The 22,162-nt window shown below is 37.7% G+C and overlaps 1 protein-coding gene across 4 annotated transcripts in view; it reads right to left on the minus strand.

Annotated features, from left to right (window-relative positions):
- Positions 1-22,162, minus strand: part of NOL4 (nucleolar protein 4) — a 189,280-nt gene that overhangs the window by 22,431 nt on the left and 144,687 nt on the right. For 3 of the 4 annotated variants that reach the window (XM_059854357.1, XM_059854263.1, XM_059854172.1), the window contains one exon: positions 12,422-12,535. The exons of the other annotated variant lie outside the window; for it this stretch is intronic. In XM_059854357.1, coding sequence (XP_059710340.1) covers positions 12,422-12,535 — 114 coding nt within the window. The remainder of the gene's footprint in view (positions 1-12,421; positions 12,536-22,162) is intronic. 4 annotated transcript variants of the gene reach the window in all.

Raw genomic sequence — 22,162 nt, forward strand, 5'->3', positions numbered from 1 at the left:
GGAAGTTTTTGCCCACCTGTTGTACCAGCAGAGGGAAGAGAGTTGTTAGGGCCCAGGCCTCATACGGAATTTCTTCCTCTTAGGATAGGCAGAAAACAAAGGCAGACTTTTACTCTGACCTAAAGAACAGCACAGCATGATACGATCCTTCCCTTGGACCTTATGACAAGTTATTGATTGAGGCTTTGTTTTTAAGTAGCCAACCTTGAGAATCCCCACCTCTAACATTTACAACTCCCCACCCACTCCCAGCCCCCATTTTCCATTAAAGGAAGGAAGTCTCCCTTGGAAGACTATGCAAACTCCTTCAGCCTCTGACAGGAAAATATGAATGGATCTTTTCCTTCCCTCTGTCACCTCCACAGAGCTCTCAGTCTAAGGTCACTCAGGACACAGGACCATGGGCACAGGTTTGCTAAACCTGCTCTTTCCTAAGAGACTTCATTTGGTACATGCCTAATTCCAAAAGGGAAGTGCAGCATAATGAACTCCAGGGCATAGGATGCCCCTGCCAGAATTAGAGTAGCTAAAAATCTGAAGAAAATGAAGGTAAAAATTCAGGAGAAATGAAGTAGAGGTTATGTCATGTTTATTCTCATCTTGCTACATAAACCCTCTGAAAGCCAGTTTCTTTGCAGAGGCTAGCACCTTGCAGAAGATCATAGCTACTGATCATTTTTGCTGCCTCTTTGTTGACAGGCAGTATTAATGGAGGAGTCTGAATATCTGACTTTTCTTCCAAAAGAGAAACAACATAAACTGCAAGAAAACAATGTCCTCCTTTGCCATCCCCAGAGTGGTTTTGCCTGCAGGTAATGGTGGGGAAGGAATCAATGTATTACTGAAACTGATGTGTGATGACAAAGGCATAGCAGTACTTACTGCTGAACCAGAAATATGCAAAGCAGGAGGAATTCCTCCTTTGCAGTGCAATCCTCTCATTCAGAACAAGCCTTGCTATGCCTCAGGCAGCTCCACTTTTATGATAACAATCAAGCATTTTACTCTGTACTTTTCATGCCTATGTGTATGGTCCTAAAGAAATTATCTCAGTAAGGTACTCCTGCAGGAGTTTCTTTCCCCCCTTGCCAAAATGCCATTTCCAGTGACTGTGATGGGCAACATTTTCAGCTGGGATAGATCAGCATTACTCCATTCAGTGCAGAAGGACTGTGGCACCACAGCACCAACAGAGAAAATCTTTAAACTTATGAATCAAGTGTTTAGGAAGCACACAAGGAACATTGTGTGGGAGTACTGGAGCAATGCTTGTGCCAGCTTTGCAGATTTATTACTACAATATCATCATGGTCACCATAATTAAACCTCCTACTATAGGTCTCTTCATCTACTGCACTACAACTGGTATCACTCCCACCACTGCTGGCCTATTTTGTTGACACAAAACAGTTTTCCATACTCCTGCCAGATCTGGGATATTGAGATGCAACCACTGAAAAAGGATCTATGGAAAACTATGGGGTACGATTCAGATTTTGAGTGATTCTTCCTATTTCTCTTCTGCTCCAGACTTCCTTTTATTATTACACATCGTGGCTGTGTGTCAGGAGGAGTGGACCAAAGCACTTTATGTTAGATTCCAAATTAAATTCTTCTTCATTTAGAAACAGATGACGGCCTAGACATGAAGCATTTGAGGTCAATGCTGAATTAACTTCCTCATTTTTAACTAATTAAAAATGTCTGTGTGTTCCACTTTGGAAAGGAAGAAAAGGAAGCCCACTGCAGATTCCATCATTTTGCTTCCACAGGTAAATTATAGTCACAGTTATAGATCTTCTGAAAAAAAGAACAACTAAAACACCAACAAGCCCCAGTTTTCTTGTCAGTTAGAGAGTGAGAAATTGCTTTTTTTGTATTCACTTAATGATTGGTTCTTCTTTTCAAAGGTAGGTTCAGATATTTTAAAGATATTTTACCCTGTGTTTGAAAAATTTGAATGCTTATTATTGTATTTCAAATCTGCATTAAAACCTTAACAGCATGTTTGTGGAAAACAAAATTCTTTCTATTAATTCAATGCAGGGTGTCTGTTAATGAACACTGTCTCAGGCAAAACTTAACTTTTACAGTTAAAAAAAAAAAATTAAAAGTAAATGGTATTAAAAAACCCCAAACAAACCTGACCTCCACACCCTGTCTTCAGCTATTTCATAGAAAGAGAATATTTTGCTACTGAAGAAGACTTGCTTTAATCTTTTTTATAGAACTTTATAATCCTTTAACTTCAGTACTGTGAGGCTTCTGTATTTTAAAAGATTAAGTAAATAAGAAGTGATGTTTGGGGCATGGCCTTTTGACTCCATAGTCATCAAACCAAAGTAGCATATGCCATTGGAAGAAACAAAGAAATGAACTTTGACTGGCCTTTGGAGGATGCACTTTCTGATTTGCTTTATTAATGGAGACAGTAAAATTGAAGCTTAATATGAAATACCATGAGTAATAAGCATGAAATATGTGTACTGCAGTGCAAATCTGTTCCCCAAATATTCTCATTTCTGGGGAGAATTCTTTTGGCACAATGCCTGGGCTGCTGGCCACAGCCTGCTTGGCTGCCTTGTCCTGTGCCTAGCCTCTTTAGCAGCTGGTACTGCTCTCAGGCACTGCATTCAGCTCCTGCTCCCACAGCTTATTATAGGTTTAATTTTTTTCTCAGAAAAATATGTTTCTAAATTTAGTTTAGGACATCAAGCCAGTTGTTGAATCACAAACATGTTCCTGCTACCAAACATAAGCAGTCTGTGCATTCACTTGTACATGTATTTTCTATGGGCAGAACCATATTTTCTAATTGAGGAACACTTCTGAATCCATTGTGCAGCTGATGTTTGGAATTTAGGATTCATTTATGTCTCTCTAAAACCTACTAAATCTTACTAATTCAATAACCAAAACCAGAATTCGCCTCCCTTGAAAAATAAGGTTTTGCTCATGCACACTGGCTTTGTGTTGATGTCATTAAACTGGCCCAAACTCTGCGTGATAATGGGGATTTACTCACCAGAAACATTATTCCCTGCCTGTGCTGTGGGCAGGGGGGTGTGGGCAGTGAAGTTGTTAGCTAAACACAGGAAAATAGATACATACTTGTGTCTGTGATAGAAACACCTGACAGGCAAGAATATGCTTCACATTTAATATGTTCTTGCCATATATAAGAAAGGGATAAGTAAAAATGTTCTCTATTCCTGGCTTTCAAGGCTGGAGCTGGAAGAACAGAAGTCCTGATTCTAAACACTCCATCTTCAGACCTGAATAGAGAACTCTTATATCTAGATGTCCACTGGCCTTTCCTTTTCTGCCTCCTTGACATAAAATGGATGTTAAAGACACCTGGAAGAAAGCTGTTCCCAACCCTGTTCATTCTCATTCCACCTATGGTAGGAAAGGGGATAAGATTGCTAAGAAGTTCCTGTCCAAGAAGCAACACAATATTCCATTTTTGAGCCTTCAGCTTTATCAACCTCCAGAACAGAAAACTTAAATTGACATCAATTTTACTTCACATTCAGGACCTTACTGCAGCTCAGGGTGCCTTAAAGTATACTCTGAAATCAGCAGCTTGAAATTCAACTACACACATTCAGCACAAAGAGCCTGGAAAAATACAGCATTTTTTTAATTTAATGATCTCTGTGTTGAGGTGAAAAATTAGCTCTTCACCTTAGGGCCTCACTGAAAATCCAAGGCATGAAATTATTTGCAATTGCATGCCTTGCACATTATTCCTTTCCATTGCATGTAGCAAATTTAATGTAGATTGGTCTGGAGTGTGGAGGGAGGGGGGCTGCCCTGTGATACTTGGCATCCTCTCCAGCTGCATCTGCTAATGACAGAGCCCTCTCCAGCACTGCTGAAACCAGGAATTTTGCCACTGACTTGAAAGGCAGAAGGATTTAAAATTACAATGCATACCACTTATTTTCTTCCCCTTGACAATATGGCCAGTGCATTCTGGGTAGGAAGCTAAGCTTCCCCATACTTGCACATAATTTGATCTCCTGACAATAATCCACATGCAGCTAAAGGGGGCCTGCATAACATTTTTTGCCTCAGTGGTTAAGGCAGATCATGTGGAACCACAAAAACAAACCAAAGACCAACCTAGAAGTAAAGTAATCACTAGGTGGGAAAATGATGGAAGTGAACAAGGCCTGAAATGCAAACTGGAGTGTGGGTATCCAAGGGCATTACAGTCATCTTAGTGATCATTTTGAATGCAGATAAAAAAGGATAAAGTACTGAAGTACAGAAGTCATTCTCATCCCTATTAAATACCAAATCACAAAGAGATGTCTGAGCACAAAAAGCTATTACTAATAAATCTTCTGTAGTGTTAAGAGGCATTGAGCTCTTTGCAAGTTAAGTGACATTTGCCTCTAGTGGATTTTGGGATTCTGATTTCTATTTGTTTGCTTTATGTTAAGTGAACCATCTGCTTCCTTTTGCTCTTTTCTAAGACTCCAGAAGCCTCCCATTCTGAAGCAAAAATCACTTTGAGCTGGAATTTTTCAGGTCTTACATAAATACACAGCAGAGGTAGGACATGGCCCTATCCCTCTGCACAGCTGCCACTTGGATGAAGTGCCTTTTTTCTTCCATCCTCTAGAGCAAATTAGGCTCTGTGAAACCCAAAAGGAAGGGAACTCCTGATGCTTTCTCCTCCACCTCTTACAAGGATGCACAGTTGATGTGCTCTTCCTGCATACTGAATAGCTGTGACAAGGACTCCATCACCCTGACACAAAACCACTTCCTTGTGCTCCCTCTGCATTTGCAGCTTTCTGCCACAGCAGCACTGCCTCAGCAGGGCATCCTCCAGCATCAGCTGGGAGATATATTTGTATAACTCCCTTTTCTGTAACCAATGTTGTCCAAATCTGCCCCATACAATATATTGCCCTATATTGCCACCATACAATGTAAATAACAGAATATAGGGAACATTTAAAAACCATACAAATTTTTCCTTCCTCCTGGGAGCTGTCTTTATGAGGGACACAAACGTATATCTTTCTTCCTTCTTTCCTGCTCTCTGAAAGGTAATACATCAAAAAACTCCTCAGTGTCAAGATTTAGAAGCTGGGCATTAATTGCAAAATTGTCTCTGTCCTCCAAATATGAAGGTTTAGAAGTCTCTTACCAGTCACTGCTGAAAGCCAGATACAGTGATCTTGCATTAGAGGTCCATGCCCTCACTGCAATTTAGATTTTTAATTCATTTCTACCAAAGCAGTTTCACAATTACTTGTAATTTGTCCACCAGTAATTTCCTTCCTTCTTAATCAAAACACAAACTGTTCCTGGTCTGCAGTAGCCAGACATTATTTTTGTTAATAAAACGGTGCTTGAAGAGTCTTTCTTTATGTCAACCCCCCTATGGCATACAAGAAAACAGCACCAGAAATTGTATGAAGGCAGATCAGTAACATCTCCTCACAAACCTCAAATTAAAAAAAAAAAAAAGGGAATTAGATATAAACAGAAGGACACACTGTACCAGTGATTTCATAGTGCATGTGCACTTTTATTAATATTGAGATGTATTGCATTAGCACAGAGTCTGTATCCAGTTCTGCGACCATCACTTGTACCAATCTGCTCTATTCAGGTTGCTGCTATGACAACTATCCAGAGTCAAATGTTAGGTCAGCTCCCAGCAAATGTGTCTAGGCCATAATTCATTTGTCAGAAACCTAATAGCCACCTATTCCTACTCCTCTAACAGATAAAAGCAATAATGTTAAAATGATGAAATGTTAGAATATCCTTAACAGCTTATTCACTGAAAACTCTAGATTTTCCTTGCTTTATTCCCCCCAAACAAAAACAGCTGAGAAGGATGTGTTTGAAGTGCTTATTTGCAAACTTACCACAAAATCACAGAATAAGCTGAGTTGCAAGGAACCCATCGGGATCATCAAGTTCAAATCCTGGCCCTGCACAGTCTCTAAGAGTCCAAGAGCCTCACCCTAATGCACTGTCCAAACACTTTAGCTTTGTCACGCTTGGTACTGAGACCACTTCCCCGGGGAGCCTGTTCCAGTGCCCAAACACCCTCTGGGTGAAGAACTTTTTCTAATTTCCAACCTAAACATCCCCTGACACAACTTCAGGCCGTTCCCTCTGGTCCTGCCACTGATTGATTACCACAGAGAAGAAATCAGTGCCTGCCCCTCCTCTTGCTCTTGTAGGGAAGTTGTAACTGCAGTGAGGTCTCCCCCCAGTCTCCTCTTCCAGGCTGAACAAGTAACCTCATACAGTTTGGGATCCTTAAATTATCTCTTCCTCCACCACAATGATTACTGATGTTTAATTTGACTGGTTACAAGTCACAGCATAGTACAAAAATTACAGGTGTCATCTTGATGAGAGATTTTTTTAAAAAATGCATTCAGTGTTTATCAAAAAGAACTGTTTCATAGCATCATAGAGCATAATACTCTGTGAACATTGACTTGCCCTTGCCAACTTGAAAAGCTCAAATAAACAAAGACTTTTTTTTTAACTGAGGCTAGCTCATCAAGTGAGTTGTATTGTGAGGACAACACCTTTATCAGACTATAAAGTTGTCTGACTACTGCTATTTTTATGTAGTCTCTGGAATGAAAGTGTACCTTTTAAACTCATATTTTTTTTAAAAAATTAAATGCAGAATAACTTTTTCTTATCATGTATATTCTATAAAATATTTACAGACAAGCATTCTGTGAACAGACTACTAATTTAAAGAGCACCAGCCCTGACTGAGAAATGCCATTTTTAGGATGGGAAATATGTAAGATAACAATAACTTTCATTTTCCTCTGAGCTTAAGTTTTTCTTGGGCTCAACTTGTCATTTGCTGTGTATCTGCAATAGAATCACACATTGCATGTCCAATTACTTGGGGCATGAGGATGAAGGAAGTGTATGCAGCTCCCTCCTTTGGCTGATCAAAAACCTGTGCATGCTACTGCAGCTTTTCCATGACATTAGTCACTGAAGTGGAATCAAATGGCTAAAATTATATGGATTGAATCCAGGAGAGCAGCCAGGCCACTGGCTTTGCAGTCATATGTGACCACTATTCTACCTGCAAATATAACAATGTATTCTCAAAAGTCCAGATTCCTAACTGGTACGAATCAACATGTTGTGAATGAAGCAACATCAATTTTCTAAATGATCTGGCAAACTATACATGACATGTCCATAAAAAGGTTCATATACTTCTACAGTCATATTACTCTGTGATTCAGTTTTTTCCTGCTTGCCTATATTCATCCTCCCTCCTCATTCCCAAGTGCTGACATTTTGTCTTGATTGCCAAAAACTGCTTTTTTCAATTAGAGAAAAACACTCATTCATAAATTTTGCAACATGACAGCACGCAAAAAGTATAACTTCTAAACAAAAAACAACTCAACAAAATGCAGCTGTTACAAAAATCACTTGTGTCCAAATGAAGGGGAAGGCATTTTTTCCTACTACCATTCTTATGTGGTTTTCCAGAGATAGATTCCACCAGTTCATCTACTTTAGGGAAAAAAAAGAGTCCTCTTGCATACTGTATATAAATTACTATTTACTCTTATGTCTTCCCTTGAAGACTTTTCATTGGTTTTTGGGTTTTTTTTTTAATTTCAGGTGGAACAGTAGCAACACTAACCCACCTCTACTTTCTCCAGAGTCCCACAGCCCAGTCCTGCTCCACACTGTTTCGTGTTGGGTTTTACAAAGAGTACAGCACACACAAATCTGTTTGGAAGAAGCAGAGACTGACAATGGTTCAGCTCTTAGAACAAAACTTCCATTTTTGTGATCAACAACAAATTGAGCCACGTGACCAAGGTCTCTGGAATGCATAAAGCAGGCATCCTGCCCCTCTGCTCACTGCCCAGGACATAATGACAGGATGGCTTTTCCCAGATTTTTGTATTTATTTCACCATTCTTCTTTTGCCCAGCCAAGACTCAATTTGGTTTGTAAAGCGAAGAGCATGGCAAAAGAAGAATGGTTATATTGTTCACCATATGCAATGAATACAAGTGAAAAGGGCTGTATTTTAGCTCTACTTATTTTGTTTCATGACTCCCTTATTCATTGTAGTTCAGAACCTTCACTTAATGCAACTGCTTTATACCAAATATTGCTAAGCATGTATTAAGGATCTCGAAGGATTATCCCAGGAGAATATCCAAAGAAGCACAGAAAATCTTAAGGATTCAGATAATGCCTCTTCTATCTCTAACTGAAGCAAATCATGTAAGGTTGATTTAATTATTGTTTCTGCATTTTTCATCAACTGTGATCAAAATCGTCTTTAAAATTCAAAAGAGTTCCTCTTTTTCAGTATCCAGACTCAACAGAGGTGATTTGTAGTGAGACACAAAAATTCTTCTTTGCCTCTGTACCATCTTCCTTATTTGGACTATGAAAGACCAGCCAAATTTAGCCCAGTGTCACAAGCATTTCACTGTTCAGCAGTACTACCAGTAAACCTTGACAATTTCAACATATAAATCTATAAAAATTGTGCAACAGAATAAATTATTTTTGGTACTGGGAAGAATTTAAAGGTGGCAGCGACAGGACTCTTCAGTTGGGTAATAGGTATCAAATATATAACTACTCAACACTAAAGCTTCTGGCCAACCAAACAGTGCTTGATCTCAAGATAATGAAAATGCACTGGAGCTTAAGAGAGCACTTGAGTAACATCTAACACAGTCAGACAGCCAAAGCATTACAGTCTGAGCTACCACAGCCTAGTAAATACAGTGATGATTTTTAAAGAGAAGTCTCACAAACTGACAATGCTTTTATTGTTGCAGTTGGGAAATTATTGTTGCAGTATTGGGAAATTACTAGTTTCCTGAAAGACAAGAAAGCATTCATTTTCCCATTAAGAAATAAATTCCTGGCATGAAAAAAAACAGTGTTGAATATAAGTCAGTGATGCCAGTGAAACTAGATTTCATTAACTTATTTTTAAGATTGGATTTTTGCTGGCAGAAATTCTCAGCCTTTCAGCCTTGAACAAAGATCATATAGGTGGAACTTAAGACACAGGTTGAAGGATGGTTTATTCCTTATTCAGACTTAACTTTATCACTCTTAACACTGTCCCCAGATCACACAGCTATTAGAAATACTTCTGGAAAATAATCAATAAGATGAAGTATTTGTGTGTGTGTAGAGACACATATACACAAGGAGAGGTTTCTTCTGAAGAGCAAACAAATGGGTGCATGGGATTTTAGGTATATAAAGCCAGTCTTTCACATTTAATATTTGTTAAAGAAACAGAAAATACTCATAAGCAAGGCCTACACTATCTGTTAAAAAAACCTGAGGTCTTAAAACGTCCCTAGTTTTGACTTTTAAGCTGCTTCTTTCTGCTGAGCAATAATTGAGATGTTTTTTCATCAAATCCCTGCTAAAATTAACACTGTAGACAACAAACCCATTTAATTTGGAAATTCGTGACATTTTAACAAATAGAGACTTCCATAAGGGACATACATGCAAGATACTCAGAACTTCCTGCTCAAGACCTGTGTTGTGTCAGGGAGAGAAGGAAAACTGGAGAAGAAAAGGAAAAGGCCTAAACAAGACAAGAAAAGGAGTTCAGGAGGCTGCAAGGCTTCAGGAATGGGCATAACACTCACTGTGTTATTAATTAATTCATGGTTTATGGGTAATATTCTGAAAAAGGTGGTGGTGGGGTTACAAATTTGAGAATTACAGAACTACAGAGTCAATTAGATTGGAAGAGCCTTCTGATATCATCGAGTCCAACCTATCACAAGAACATCACCACATCAATTAGACCATGGCACTGAGTGCTACATCTCACTTTGAGGCAGATCACCTGCCTGGAACACAAAAGGCAGAATTTCACTGTACTGTATGCAAGAAAAAAGTAGCCTTAATGCAATGCTTCCATTCAGCTCTGAGGGGAAGTGCTGAATGAGTGCTCTTGCCAGATCCTCTTGACAATCTACTTTCCAGGACTGTCTAATGCTGTCTTCAATTTGAAAATCTCTTTATATAATTTATGAAGTGGTAATTTTCATCATCAAAATCTTATTTATCTTATTTCCCCTTTCTTCCTCCCAAATTTTCACTGGCATCCTCAAAGCCTGTCTGAAAACAAGGTGCTTTTTTTTTTTTTTTAAGAGCTGTGGAATGACAAAACAACATGATGAACTGAATTTTTCCAATCTTTCTCTGTTTAGGAAAAATCTAATGAAAATAAAACATTTTAGATATATGTAAGAAAAGTGAAGGAAATTTAATAGTAAGTTAAGAGGAAAAAAATAGGAAGACAAGCAAAATAGAACCCTTTTACCTATTAGTCACACCCTCTGCATGTGAGGATCCAGATCCAGTTCTCATCTCAGCAGATGAACTGAGCACACTATTGTCCATTAAATACCACACTCAGAAATACTCTGGAATGCTGTGCTCTCAGTCTACTTCATTAATTTCCCATCCTCAGAATAAATAATTAAATTTCAATGGAACTGGGGCTAAACCCAAGGTTTTCTACTTCTCTAATGACTTATCTATTCCACCCTGAAGGGTAAATTTCTCACTAAATTTTATGAAGCTACCTAACACACACTGCTATATTTTTTTTCCAGCATGTTCAGCATATCTACTCAGCATATCTGTCCTGAATTCACAAGTAGTGTTGCAAGCACCAAAGTTATACTAGCTCAGATAATTTACTACTTGCTGAATCAAATGGCTGGTGCTATTTGCAATTCCACTGTGTTCCCAGAACTCACTGGCAAAAAGGGGAAAGAGCTGAAGGAGGCAGAACCCAACACCTGTTGTGCATAGGCAGCTTTGCTACTTTAACATCACAGTTGCAATTAAGGCAAGCAGTTGGGAGATAGTCTGACTACAGATTTTTAATTCTGTAATGAAAAGTAAAGATATGCCTCTCCACCCACAGAGGTTATCAAGTCCTTGTGTGATAGTAATACCACAAATAAAAGAAAAAAAATCCTATTAATAAGGTTTTTTGAGTTCTAACCACCATTTAAACATTTATTTTTGTTTCAACAGGTCTCTGGCTCCCTGAAGAGCATTATGGAATTCTCACTCAAATCACTTGAACTCTGCCTCACCCTGACTGGACCAAGGGATTGAGCCAGTAGTTTTGTGCAATGAAAGTTACTGATGTTTGTGCAAGTCATTTCTAGTTCCCCTTGGGCTAAGAGCACAGTGACTTTGTAGCTTTTCTTTTTATCATTGCTGAAAAATCAGAGAGAAAATGAGAGAATATAAAACCTGCACAATCTGAATGAGCACTGCTTCTAAACTAAATTATATTTAGCATTACAGTGCTTTGACATCTCGTGATTTGTAAATCTTAAGGCAAATGTAGCACAATAATGAAAATGCTAGCAAAAAATATCACAGCAAAAAGAAATAGCAACATACACTCTCAGATCCTAAACTATCCATTTTATAAGTGTAGCAGTAGTAATCCTTTATACAGTTAGGGCATGACCTGAAAGAACTCAATGGACTATGCATGAAAGGAAAATGTTCTTATAAAAAATGTTCTAATCCACAAAATAAAAATTCATCTGCTATGACAGAAGTGCATTTTGGAACACATGAGATATCACTAAGATTTTTACATCGTTACAATCTTGAAGAGAAATAAAGCATAATAGTCTTTGTAATATGAATGTATATTCACTGTATCAGTGGAGTGAGTAAATAATCAAAGCCTGGAATGAACTACCAGTTAGATTTTTAAAAACTGATAGAAAACATGCAATTTCCAGAAATATAAAGGTAATAAAATTGTAACATGCACAACAAAATGTGAATAATCACACAAGAAAAAATGTATGAGCTTTAAAAACTCACTAATAAGTTAATTGACAGCATTTTGTTATACAGCATTGCAACTTCTCTGTTTCAGGCAAATAGCTATTTTCAGTCAGTAATAATATTTCACCTTCTATTTAAAATGCATACACTTTTTCAAAGAGAATATGTGCACAAATAAATACACTGATTCATGGACACATGCACCATTTCTGTTATTTATGTACATTATATCCACTCAATGTTCAGTTCTTTTTAATTCTAGTACAGGGATTACACATTATGCTCTGAAAATCTACAGCCATCAAAAAGTAAATATATAGCTTTATCCAGCTGGACATTACAAATATATTAGACACCCTGACACAGCTTATGTAAATATAGACAAAGACATGCTTGTGTGTTCATTAAAAAAAGCTACAGCTTTTGTATTTTAATTAACCTTGCTAGCAAGAAGCACATACAAGGCACTGCACCACCCTTCTGCATGGCACCCTATGTAAATGAGTCCAGTGCATTTATAAATATGGATGTGGCAGACCCCCAAAGAGCACAGTACCTGCTGTCTATCCAAGCGCATCCTTTTTGCAGCATTTCTGCTTTCACTCTCACAGGCGGAAGCCAGGATACTCTCTGCAACTGCTGAAGTAAGGTGTGAGGGAATAGGTCGTGACTATGAAAGAGAAAAAGAAACACAGGAATTATTCCTGGCGTAATCCACGACATCCTTTTGCAAAGCACACCATACCATCACCTAGGCAGGAAAGTCCGCTCATTGAAATGCAGTTTATACCAACAAAACAGGGAAATGGAACTTGCAAAGATGAAAAATGAAACTAGTTAGATGTTAAAGCTGCAGCTGATCCACAGATCCACGAGAAGCCCTTTCCCCCCACAGCTCTATTGTCCACTGTGTTTAGTCTGGCTCATTAAGCTGTACTTTGAACAGACAGTGGCATATTCTCTGCGTTCCAGCAGCACCCTGGCCGTCTGATTCTTGTTAAGAAAACTGAAAGGCTTTTTATCCTGTGCAGCATGTGACAGAGATGAGTAGTGTTTTTTTATAGTCATAAAAAAAAAACCAAGAAAAACCCAAAAAACAAAACCAAACAAAACAAAAAAACCCAAGTGATAGGGTTGAAACATCACTCAAAACCTAACAGATTGTCAGAACATTCAGAGCAGCCTCAATCTGTAGTATATGAATATTTGCATTCCTTGCTGCAACATGACTGATGTGATTAAAATGACTTTAAAAAATTCTGTTTTCTTTCGATAATGCCAGCCTTCCAACACTCCAGATATTTTGTTGTTCAACTAGATATGGTTCATTTTTCTGATTCAAAACCTGTCATTACTAATTTCATAGCATTTACACATTTAAGGTTAAAGTTGCAGTGGATCCCCCCAAAAAAGGGAATGATAGAATCTTTTTAGCATCATTGTTGATGATGAGCTCCAGTATGATCTTGCCTACCATTTTATTAGGAAGAATATTTAGGCAGCTTTTTTTTCCTGATTACATACAAAACAATCTTCTTGAAAGATGAAGCTCATAATGATCTTCTTCATTAATATACAAAGACATATCAGAATTACCAAGAAAATAAACAAAGTGGGGATAATAGTAGAGATACTGATGCACATGTAAGCTCATTACAGAGACTGCAATTTACTGAACCCAGTTCTGAACTTCCACAAATTTTCAAAGCTTCATTGAACTCAAATTTACATCCACTATGTAAATTTTTACCTAGTGAGGCTATGGCCATGTTTGAGGGGGTTTGGGTGGGGTTTTTTGCTTGTTGGGTTTTTTTTGGTTGGATGGTTGGTTTTTGGTTTTTTGGGGTTTTTTTGTTTGGTTTGGTTTTTGAAGAGTTTTACTTTCTTACTTCCAAAAACATGGATATGAACCGGATATGAAGTGTCAATTAATTTTGGAAGGAAATTTTGAAGTTATTCCCATTCAGTTCCTAGACCAAAACCTTAAAACAGGTTAATTGTATGGGTTTAACTGATTTTATGGTTTTCATAACATTCCAGAAACTGAGGAGCCAGCCATTATCAGTATTAGATTTTTACTTCTAGCAATTGAAGTCCATTTATTGACTTTGGATATGGTCTGCAGAATGCCAATTTTTAGTGTGACACTCTACTATCTCTAAAGGATGTGACCACAGTCTGTCTGGGAATGGAAGATGAACTAGCTTTCAGAAATAGACAGGGATTTATGGGTCTTCCTCACTAGTGCAATAGGCTTATTTCTCCCCACTTACATGAGAACAAACTCTAGCATCAGCAAAGCAGCACTGCAAGAAAGGCAACCAGAGGCTGCAATACTGCAATAAGTTATACTTGGATTGATTTGACAGAACAAAGTATTGAACTTGTTTCCAGTTTGAAAATAATTCAATCTAAGAGATGAGGGACACTGATCTAACCCCCAGTGTCATGACAGAGGTTAACATTACATGCAGTACAGGCAGACACCCTACTCAGAGCTCCAAAGTAAGTCTTTGCAGAAGGGTTTCAATGAAAAAGCAGTATATTTAATAAACTGCCTCCCTGGAATGGTGATGTTACTCTGAATTTGTTACTCATCCCACTAGACCTCTCTCTGTATTTGCTGGCCAAGTACCACTGTACATGCCACTGGTTTATGAATGTTCAAGGTGCACTGACTGTTGTCTGCATGAAAGCCTCACTGTGGTCCTGTAACAGTGATGTTCATACAATGATATTCTTGGGAAATGGTGAGCAAACATCTGGATAATTCCTCCAGCTCAGGTCTTTAGCTAAACCTGTAACTATACCTACCCTTCAGTAGATTTTTAGAAGGTGATATGTGAGCCAAAAACCTAATGTTCTGACCAAAAAGTCAATTGAACACCAGTTCTCCCAGTTTATTTATTTATGGGAGAGAATACGTTTTTTGGAGTGCTTTATAGAACAAAAAATAAAGTGTTATTATAAAAATCAAGCAGTTATGTTTGAAAAGGAGTGTAGTGGTCATGTGCTCACTATTGAAATTTTGAACTCAAGTTAGCACCTGCAAAAAAGAAGAAATCTCTGGGTACTAGAGTATCTTCTTCTCAAAATATGTCTAAACCCACAATTTCTCTCAATCATCACTGCAGCTGGCTGTTTACATGTTCATGTCAAGAACCACCTGGAGTGAACCTTAGGGAAAATGTAATGAATACATGGCCCAGTCACCTGGGGAGTGAAGTACTGTAACAAAGCACAGGAGAAAAATCATCTGCTCAGGGTTCAGGCTCCATCAACAGAGCTCTAGTATGGCATTAACTGAGAAGATGAATATAGTTCTCTGTCACCAGGAGCAGAGATGTTAAAAAGGAGATTTTTCTGCTTCGCAAAATTCCATATCTGTAAAGTCTCAAAAAGATCAATTTTGAAAAGCCTCGTCTGAGAGGAAAAATTACTTTGAAATAACCACTTCAAAAAATTGTTTTTAAATAAACTGAATTAATATCTCCATCTTCTAAGCTCAGAAGCCCCTCTCTGGCTTAACTCAGCTTCCTTTTCCTCTCTACTTCTGATTATTCATGATCTCTCTCATAACTACAGCTGTAAAACCAATTCTGTAAGAAGCTCAAACATCCCTGTTGGGTTCTGAACATCTCTCAATTCCCAAGCTGAGGGTGAGATTCAAAGGCCTTGGAAAACATGGCAAAAGTGATATAATTCAATTTTGCAGAAGGAAGCCTGCAGATCTCAGCCAAAAGGACATTTTGCAGGTTCCCAAGCTACCCTCTGCAGAGCTGAGTGCTGAGTGCTGGTTCCTACAAGTTTGGAACTACAGCAGGAAATGTGGGAGCCAAGGAGAACTTTTTCCAAAGGCTCCCAGGCTGCCCCCACAATCCCTGGATCCACAACCTGCCCACTGAACTAGCAGAAAACCAGGTTTCATTTTATGTCAAAATAGAAAACCCTTGACAAACTAACATTTCTTAAAGGAGGAAAAAAAAAAAAAGAAAAAAAAAGGCATTACCAAAAAATTCCCAACCAGATTTAGCTGGTTTGGAATGTGCTTAGTGTTGTCTGAGGCATAACCTTCACAGCCCCCGTCTGGTATTTCTCTCACTTCACAGTGATGTAAAACAGGAAATAATTATTCTGGAACTACCCATGTATAAAACAGAAGTAAAGAAGAAATCCTGTAAATTAATCTACCAGAAGTAGCAAATCACAAGGCAGGATAACATTTTTGACATTTTGAACCAAGGACAGATAGAAAAGACATGTGAAAAATTTATAGTAACTCTCAGGTGAAGAGATGAATAAAACTTAGAAGAAATCTGGTGAACAGTGTAATACAGACCTTCTGAGAAGACTGTATGTCCATCACACAAAAGCAATATACAGAATTGTTTTGTATTTACATGGAAGCATGATCTGCTCGTGACTGCACTGAACCAGGAGTCACATTTTGAACACACATCCGGTGTTGGTTTTTACATCTCCTCAGCTGACACACAGCTTACATCCAGCCTCTAACATAACACAGGTGAAGAGAATTTTGATAAATGATGTAAGGAAAACCTGCTGGATTGCCTATGCACATGGATGCCTTTGTTTATAACAATTTCTGAGTGACATTTAGGAAGTGATTGGAATTCCCTCAGTAACCCATGGGATATGACCAATCACCTTCAGTCCTCCCACATTTGAAACTATTTTGAGACCACCACAGAGCCTGTAGATGACAACAATGACAACAAAGCAACATGCACACTTAACCACCTTATTGGATATGCACTTTTGCATGCATTTGTGGGAAATAATTTTTTGTTCAAATTGGCTTGAACTTTTTATGCACTCATCCCTTTTTCTCTTTCTGAAGAGTTTATAAATCACTGACAGATATACTTTTGCAAGCTGCCTAATGGAAAATCAAATTACTTCTTTCTAGTCTAATAAGTGCTGTTTTGCCTTAAAGTGTGTTAACCCTAATGAAGACCCTTTCATGACTTTGATGCTCCTTAGATCTGGGTATCAACAATCAAAGCATTGTTACAACAAGACTTTCTGGCTTGTCTTACAACAAGCCTTACATGCTCCTTAGATCTGGGTATCAACAATCAAAGCATCTTACAACTAGCCTGTCTGGAGTTACAGAGTAGTTCTGCAAGGTTGCTGATTTTTAGTAGTTGAAATCAGAAATTCTTAGCCCAGTTCATCTAGAAATTAGCTCTCTTGGTATAATTGCTGACTCCTTGAGAAAGGAGAGGCTAGCATGTTCAATATGTTTTAAAATAGATATTTTCACTATAACAACTGTATGCAGCATCATGAAGTCTGCTGTTTAAAGTGAGGTACTATTGCAGTATCTTCAAGCAAAACACCAAATATTTTTTCTGGCATAGTCAAATAATTCCTGTATTTCTTTTCTATGTTTCAATTTCTTATGTCCATTTTTGGCATAAATTTACCAATGATTGATATCCTAGATAACTGATTGTATTTCAGTCTAAACCACTAGGAGCAGTATATTCACTAAAAAGAATTTTGCAATTTACTTTTTTGTCATTTTTGTGTGCTGTCCACCTGTGGTTAGAGATCCACTGTCTCTAAAGTTACTACCTTGGCATGTTTTTGAGATCCAGTAAAAATAAAAGCCAAAGCTGTCGTACAAAAGTTTTGTCTACATATTTTCACACTTTACATCAGTCTGGCTCAGTTCTGAAAAAACACAGCTATCTGTTTAGTGAGGTAATGGGCACACATGTACACCTGCTGAATGCCAAACACCATAAGCTGAGGTGTGCATAAATACTACCTTCTAGTTTAGGCAAATTAACACTGAAAATTACATCTTTCAGTATAGCACAGTTGGAAACACATACACAAGCAAGCTACTTCATTTTCTTCATAGACACAATATAATAATATTACCTCTAATAAAAATCATAGAGTCACAGAATCATTTAGGTTGGAAAAGACCTGTAAGATCATTGAGTCCAACCATTAAAACAACACTCCCAATGTCACCATGTCCCCAAGTGCTGCATCCTCACTTCTTTTAAACACCTCCAGGGACAACAACTCCACCACTTCCCTGGACAGTCTATTCCAATGCTTCACCTTCAAATGAAGGAATTTTTCCTAATAGCCAATCTAAATCTGCCCTAGCACAAGTTGAGGCCATTTTCCCTACTCCTATTGCTTACTACTTGGGAGATTAATATAAATGTGAGAATGAGGAAGTATTTTAACTATTAATCAAACTTGGAAAAAAAATTGGTTTAAAATTTTTCAAAGTGATTTGGCATCCAAAATTGAAGATGAATGCCTAAGATGCCTCACTGACAGTAACTGCATTTTTCCAAAGGTACCACTAGGCATTTCTTTGCACAGTGGACTCCCAAAAATTAGATACTCCCTAGTGTTCTCCTGCATGTCAGATTTTCCTCAGGTATTGCAAGACCAATTCATTTCCAAAATTAAATACTGCAAATATGCCACAACTCTATCATCATAAAATATTAAGATCCAACACCATGTCCAAAAATCCCCGACATATCTGTAACAGTGTGCAATATCTAAATAGCACTTTTTCATAGAAAACATGCAAAATAGATTACAAGACAGGGAAGACATGATCTTCAAATAAGTTTTTAATCAGAACAATGCAGTGAAATGTATAACAGAACTGTCCTGCACAGCACAATAGCAAAGGACTCAGAAACCCTTCTAAAGAGTATTTTTGAATTTAAAGACCAAATGAAGTACAGTACTGCACTATATTAGATGTACTTTTATAGGGGTCACAAACTGGAAGAGGGTAGATTTAGATTAGATATTGAGAAGAAATTCCTTACTGTGAGGGGAGTGAGGCACTGGATTGGGTTGCCTAGAAAAGCTGTTGATGCTCCATTCCTGGAAGTGTTCAAGGCCAGGTTGGGTGGGGCTTTGAGCAACCTCCTCTAGTGAAAGAAATGTGTCCCTGCCCATGGAAGAGGGGTTGGAACTAGATGAATGGTAAAGCCACTTCCAACCCAAACCATTTTGCAATTATATAATTTGTTAGTACAGAATAGTGGAATATGAACACCTGGACTGGCATTTTAATGCCTGTAGCCCTGCATTTCTGTTGGGCTTAATATATTTTGCTCGGTCTCTTGGTCTTGTGATAAATACCCAATTGTTAGAAGACTCAATGAAATAGTTAGAAATATTTTCCTAAATGGCAGAAGAGGCTTTTTGAAACATCAAGTGATGTTCAAATCACTTTTTTAAGTTTTCAGCTTTGAAATACATTGAATTGAAACACTGCACCTTGATTATGATGGCACCCAAATAAATCCAAGTATTGTCACCGACATGTTTTGTGAAAAATCCTTTCCTTAGGGTTTTTTTCCTCCTGAGTTGCTGAGAGGCCTCAAGAACAAACTGTAAACAATTCTTATCTGCTGCTGTGGAATGCAACAGGTGGATCTATGATTGGTCTCATCTGGGTGTTTCTAATTAATAGCCAATCACAGTCCATATGTCCAGACTGTCTCAGTCAGAGACAAACCTTTCTTTTCTATTCTTAGAAGCCTTCTGATGAAACCCTTTCTTCTATTCTTTTAGTATAGTTTTGACATAATATATATCATAAAATAATAAACCAAGCCTTCTGAACAAAGAGTCAACTTTCTCATCTCTTCCCTCATCCTAAGATCCCTGTGAACAATGTCACAAAGTATATCTTAAAATATCAATATTCCTGTCTAAAAGTTTAGCAAATGACTCTTGCCAATCAACCACCATGCTGCTGTTGCTGTTGCTATGGCCCCATATGGGACCAAGTCTGGCTCTGCCTATTTGAGCAATTTCAGCAGGGTTAGTGAAAATTTTAAACTACTTATGTGAACAACAGCAAGAATATGCATCTGACTTTATTTACATAAAAATGAAGTATTTTCTCAAAAGTAGTCATCCAGGCTTCTATTTTGTTTCATTGTTGTCTCATGAGACAGCTGGGGATGAACCTCTTCAGACCAGTTCATCTAAGTGCTTCACTGACTGCTGAGGGAGACAAAGTCAACTAATTTCTCTAACAAACCTAGGCACAATTATCTCTATGATTTATCTGGTACTTTGCAGTGACAGAGAACTCCAGGAATCATCCTGCTGACCCAACTCCTTCAGAGTCAGGTGAGGATTGTATTGAACACTGATAGCACTTTACAGCAAAACTCCAGAGGAGTTTTAGGAAAACTGAGTATGATTTAGCATTATTTACTGTTTCCCCTAAAATAATACATTGAGTTGGCTTCCTATCCTTAAACCATTGGCACAGGCCAGTTAATCAAGTAACACTGCAGCAAGAGCTCTCAATTTAAGTCAGAATCACAGTATCAAAAACCACTAAAATATTTACTTTTTTTTTTTTTTATTTCAAGCTTACAGGTAAACAGCGTGAACATTCTTTTAACCTATTCTTTGGAGTTTTTTTTTTTTTCTACATCAGAGCTTATTGCTATTTCAGATGGGATAACTTTTATTCTAAATTCAACAAAAAATTGAAGCAAATGTCTAAATTGAATTCCTATATTTTCCTCTCTCACAGGATGTAGGAGACTAAGTCCTATCAGCTTGGTAGGTATTTTCAATTTTTAGTTTTAATTCTTTTCCCAAATACCATGCCTTTTTTAAAGCTAACTTCTTCACATTTTGCAAGGCTAGTGGAAAAAGTGTTACTTCTTCCACTGCTCCCTTTTCCAAAATTGCCTATACTTTGAAAAGTCATTAAAAGCAAAAGTTATCTGGGGAAGATTTAGGAGGAAGTTTTTAAAAATCACACAAGTATTGCCACAGTATTGTTCTGTGGCAAAAAAAACCAAAAACAAACAAACAACAACAACAAAAAAAACCCACAAAAACAAAACAAAAAACCAGCACATTTAAGAGCCTTAGAAAAACTGATCCTAGAATATTTTTTCAAGACTATAGGAGATCTAATGGTAAAAATCAAATTTTATCAGAGAGCAGCTTTGGCCTATTTCAACCAAGTTGCCCATCAGACTTAAATAAGTTAGCCACTACCAAAAAAGGGAGAGATGCTTAGAAAGGGAAGCGCCCAACTGACAGAGTTTGGGGTATAATACAAAGCAACAACTCTATTAGTATTTGTAGATCTTCATGTAGCTGTTGCTGTGATAATTTTCTTAATGCTTCCCAGCTTGTTAATCAATTAGATATGCATCCCTGAATCCACAGATCCTCATTTTCCTGAAAATGCTTATGCCCTTTCCAGACATAAAAGCCTGGAGGACTGAAAACCCATGTGACTGCAAGGGCAGCTGGATTTTCAGCATTAAATTCAGTAAATATTGAAAGATTTCTCTTTCTAAAACTAAAAAGCAGAACCTAGACACCTATCCCAAGTAATCTTAATGAGGCAGATTTCAAAAACTTCCCCCTTCTGGAAACCAGTCCCCACCAAAGTTGCTCCATCTCAGTACAGACATATGACAAGCCACTAGACACATTCAAAACACCTTGATTAACATGAGCACAGTTGCAAATTGTTAAAACACCTCCCTCAGCCAACTGGCACAACCAAGTGACAGCAGCAGTGAAAGATACAGAGCTTAGTTATTTGTTCTTGAGGCTGGAAATAGGACAGAAGGAGCTGGGATGAACAACCCTGGGACCTGAATCAGGAACTGTCTTGGGTACAGTGTGACTCTTCTCCCACACATCCAAACTTGTCTTTGGACAATAAAAAGCATTTATGACTAGCCTTTTCTCTCCAACACAGAACACTTTGCTCTTTGATACTATTGTTTTGTATTACAGTAGTGTTTAGAAGGAGGGTTTCCTTTTTCTCAAAAATAAAGGATGGATCTCTTAGTGAACAAGAAAATCTTGTTCTTGCATTGGGATGCTCACAGAAAAAATGGCATATCTGTGAAAAAGATACTGTAAGATGCAATTTCAAATTGAATGCAGTGAGACTGATCATAGGAGATTGTGAAGATGGAAGGAAGCAGAGAGTACTAAGAAAATGTAACTATTAAGACAATTGACCCTCATTTGATTATTTCTAGTATCTAAAGTTTTTCTGGACTATAACTAAATAAATGCATACCACATATCTCCAGCATCTGTCTACTAACCCTTTTTAATTAGCAGTTCTTTTTCACAGAGGCTGGGACAAGTCTAAACAAAGGATTTGAAAAACAGTGTAACAGGCCATCTGAATATTGCAGGGAGAAAATTTCTCTTGCATACATTATAGATGTCACAAAACACCTAATATATATTCTCATTTATATCAGTCCTTGAA

Source organism: Haemorhous mexicanus, chromosome 1 (assembly GCF_027477595.1).
Source record: "Haemorhous mexicanus isolate bHaeMex1 chromosome 1, bHaeMex1.pri, whole genome shotgun sequence".
Taxonomy (NCBI): Eukaryota; Metazoa; Chordata; class Aves; order Passeriformes; family Fringillidae; genus Haemorhous; species Haemorhous mexicanus.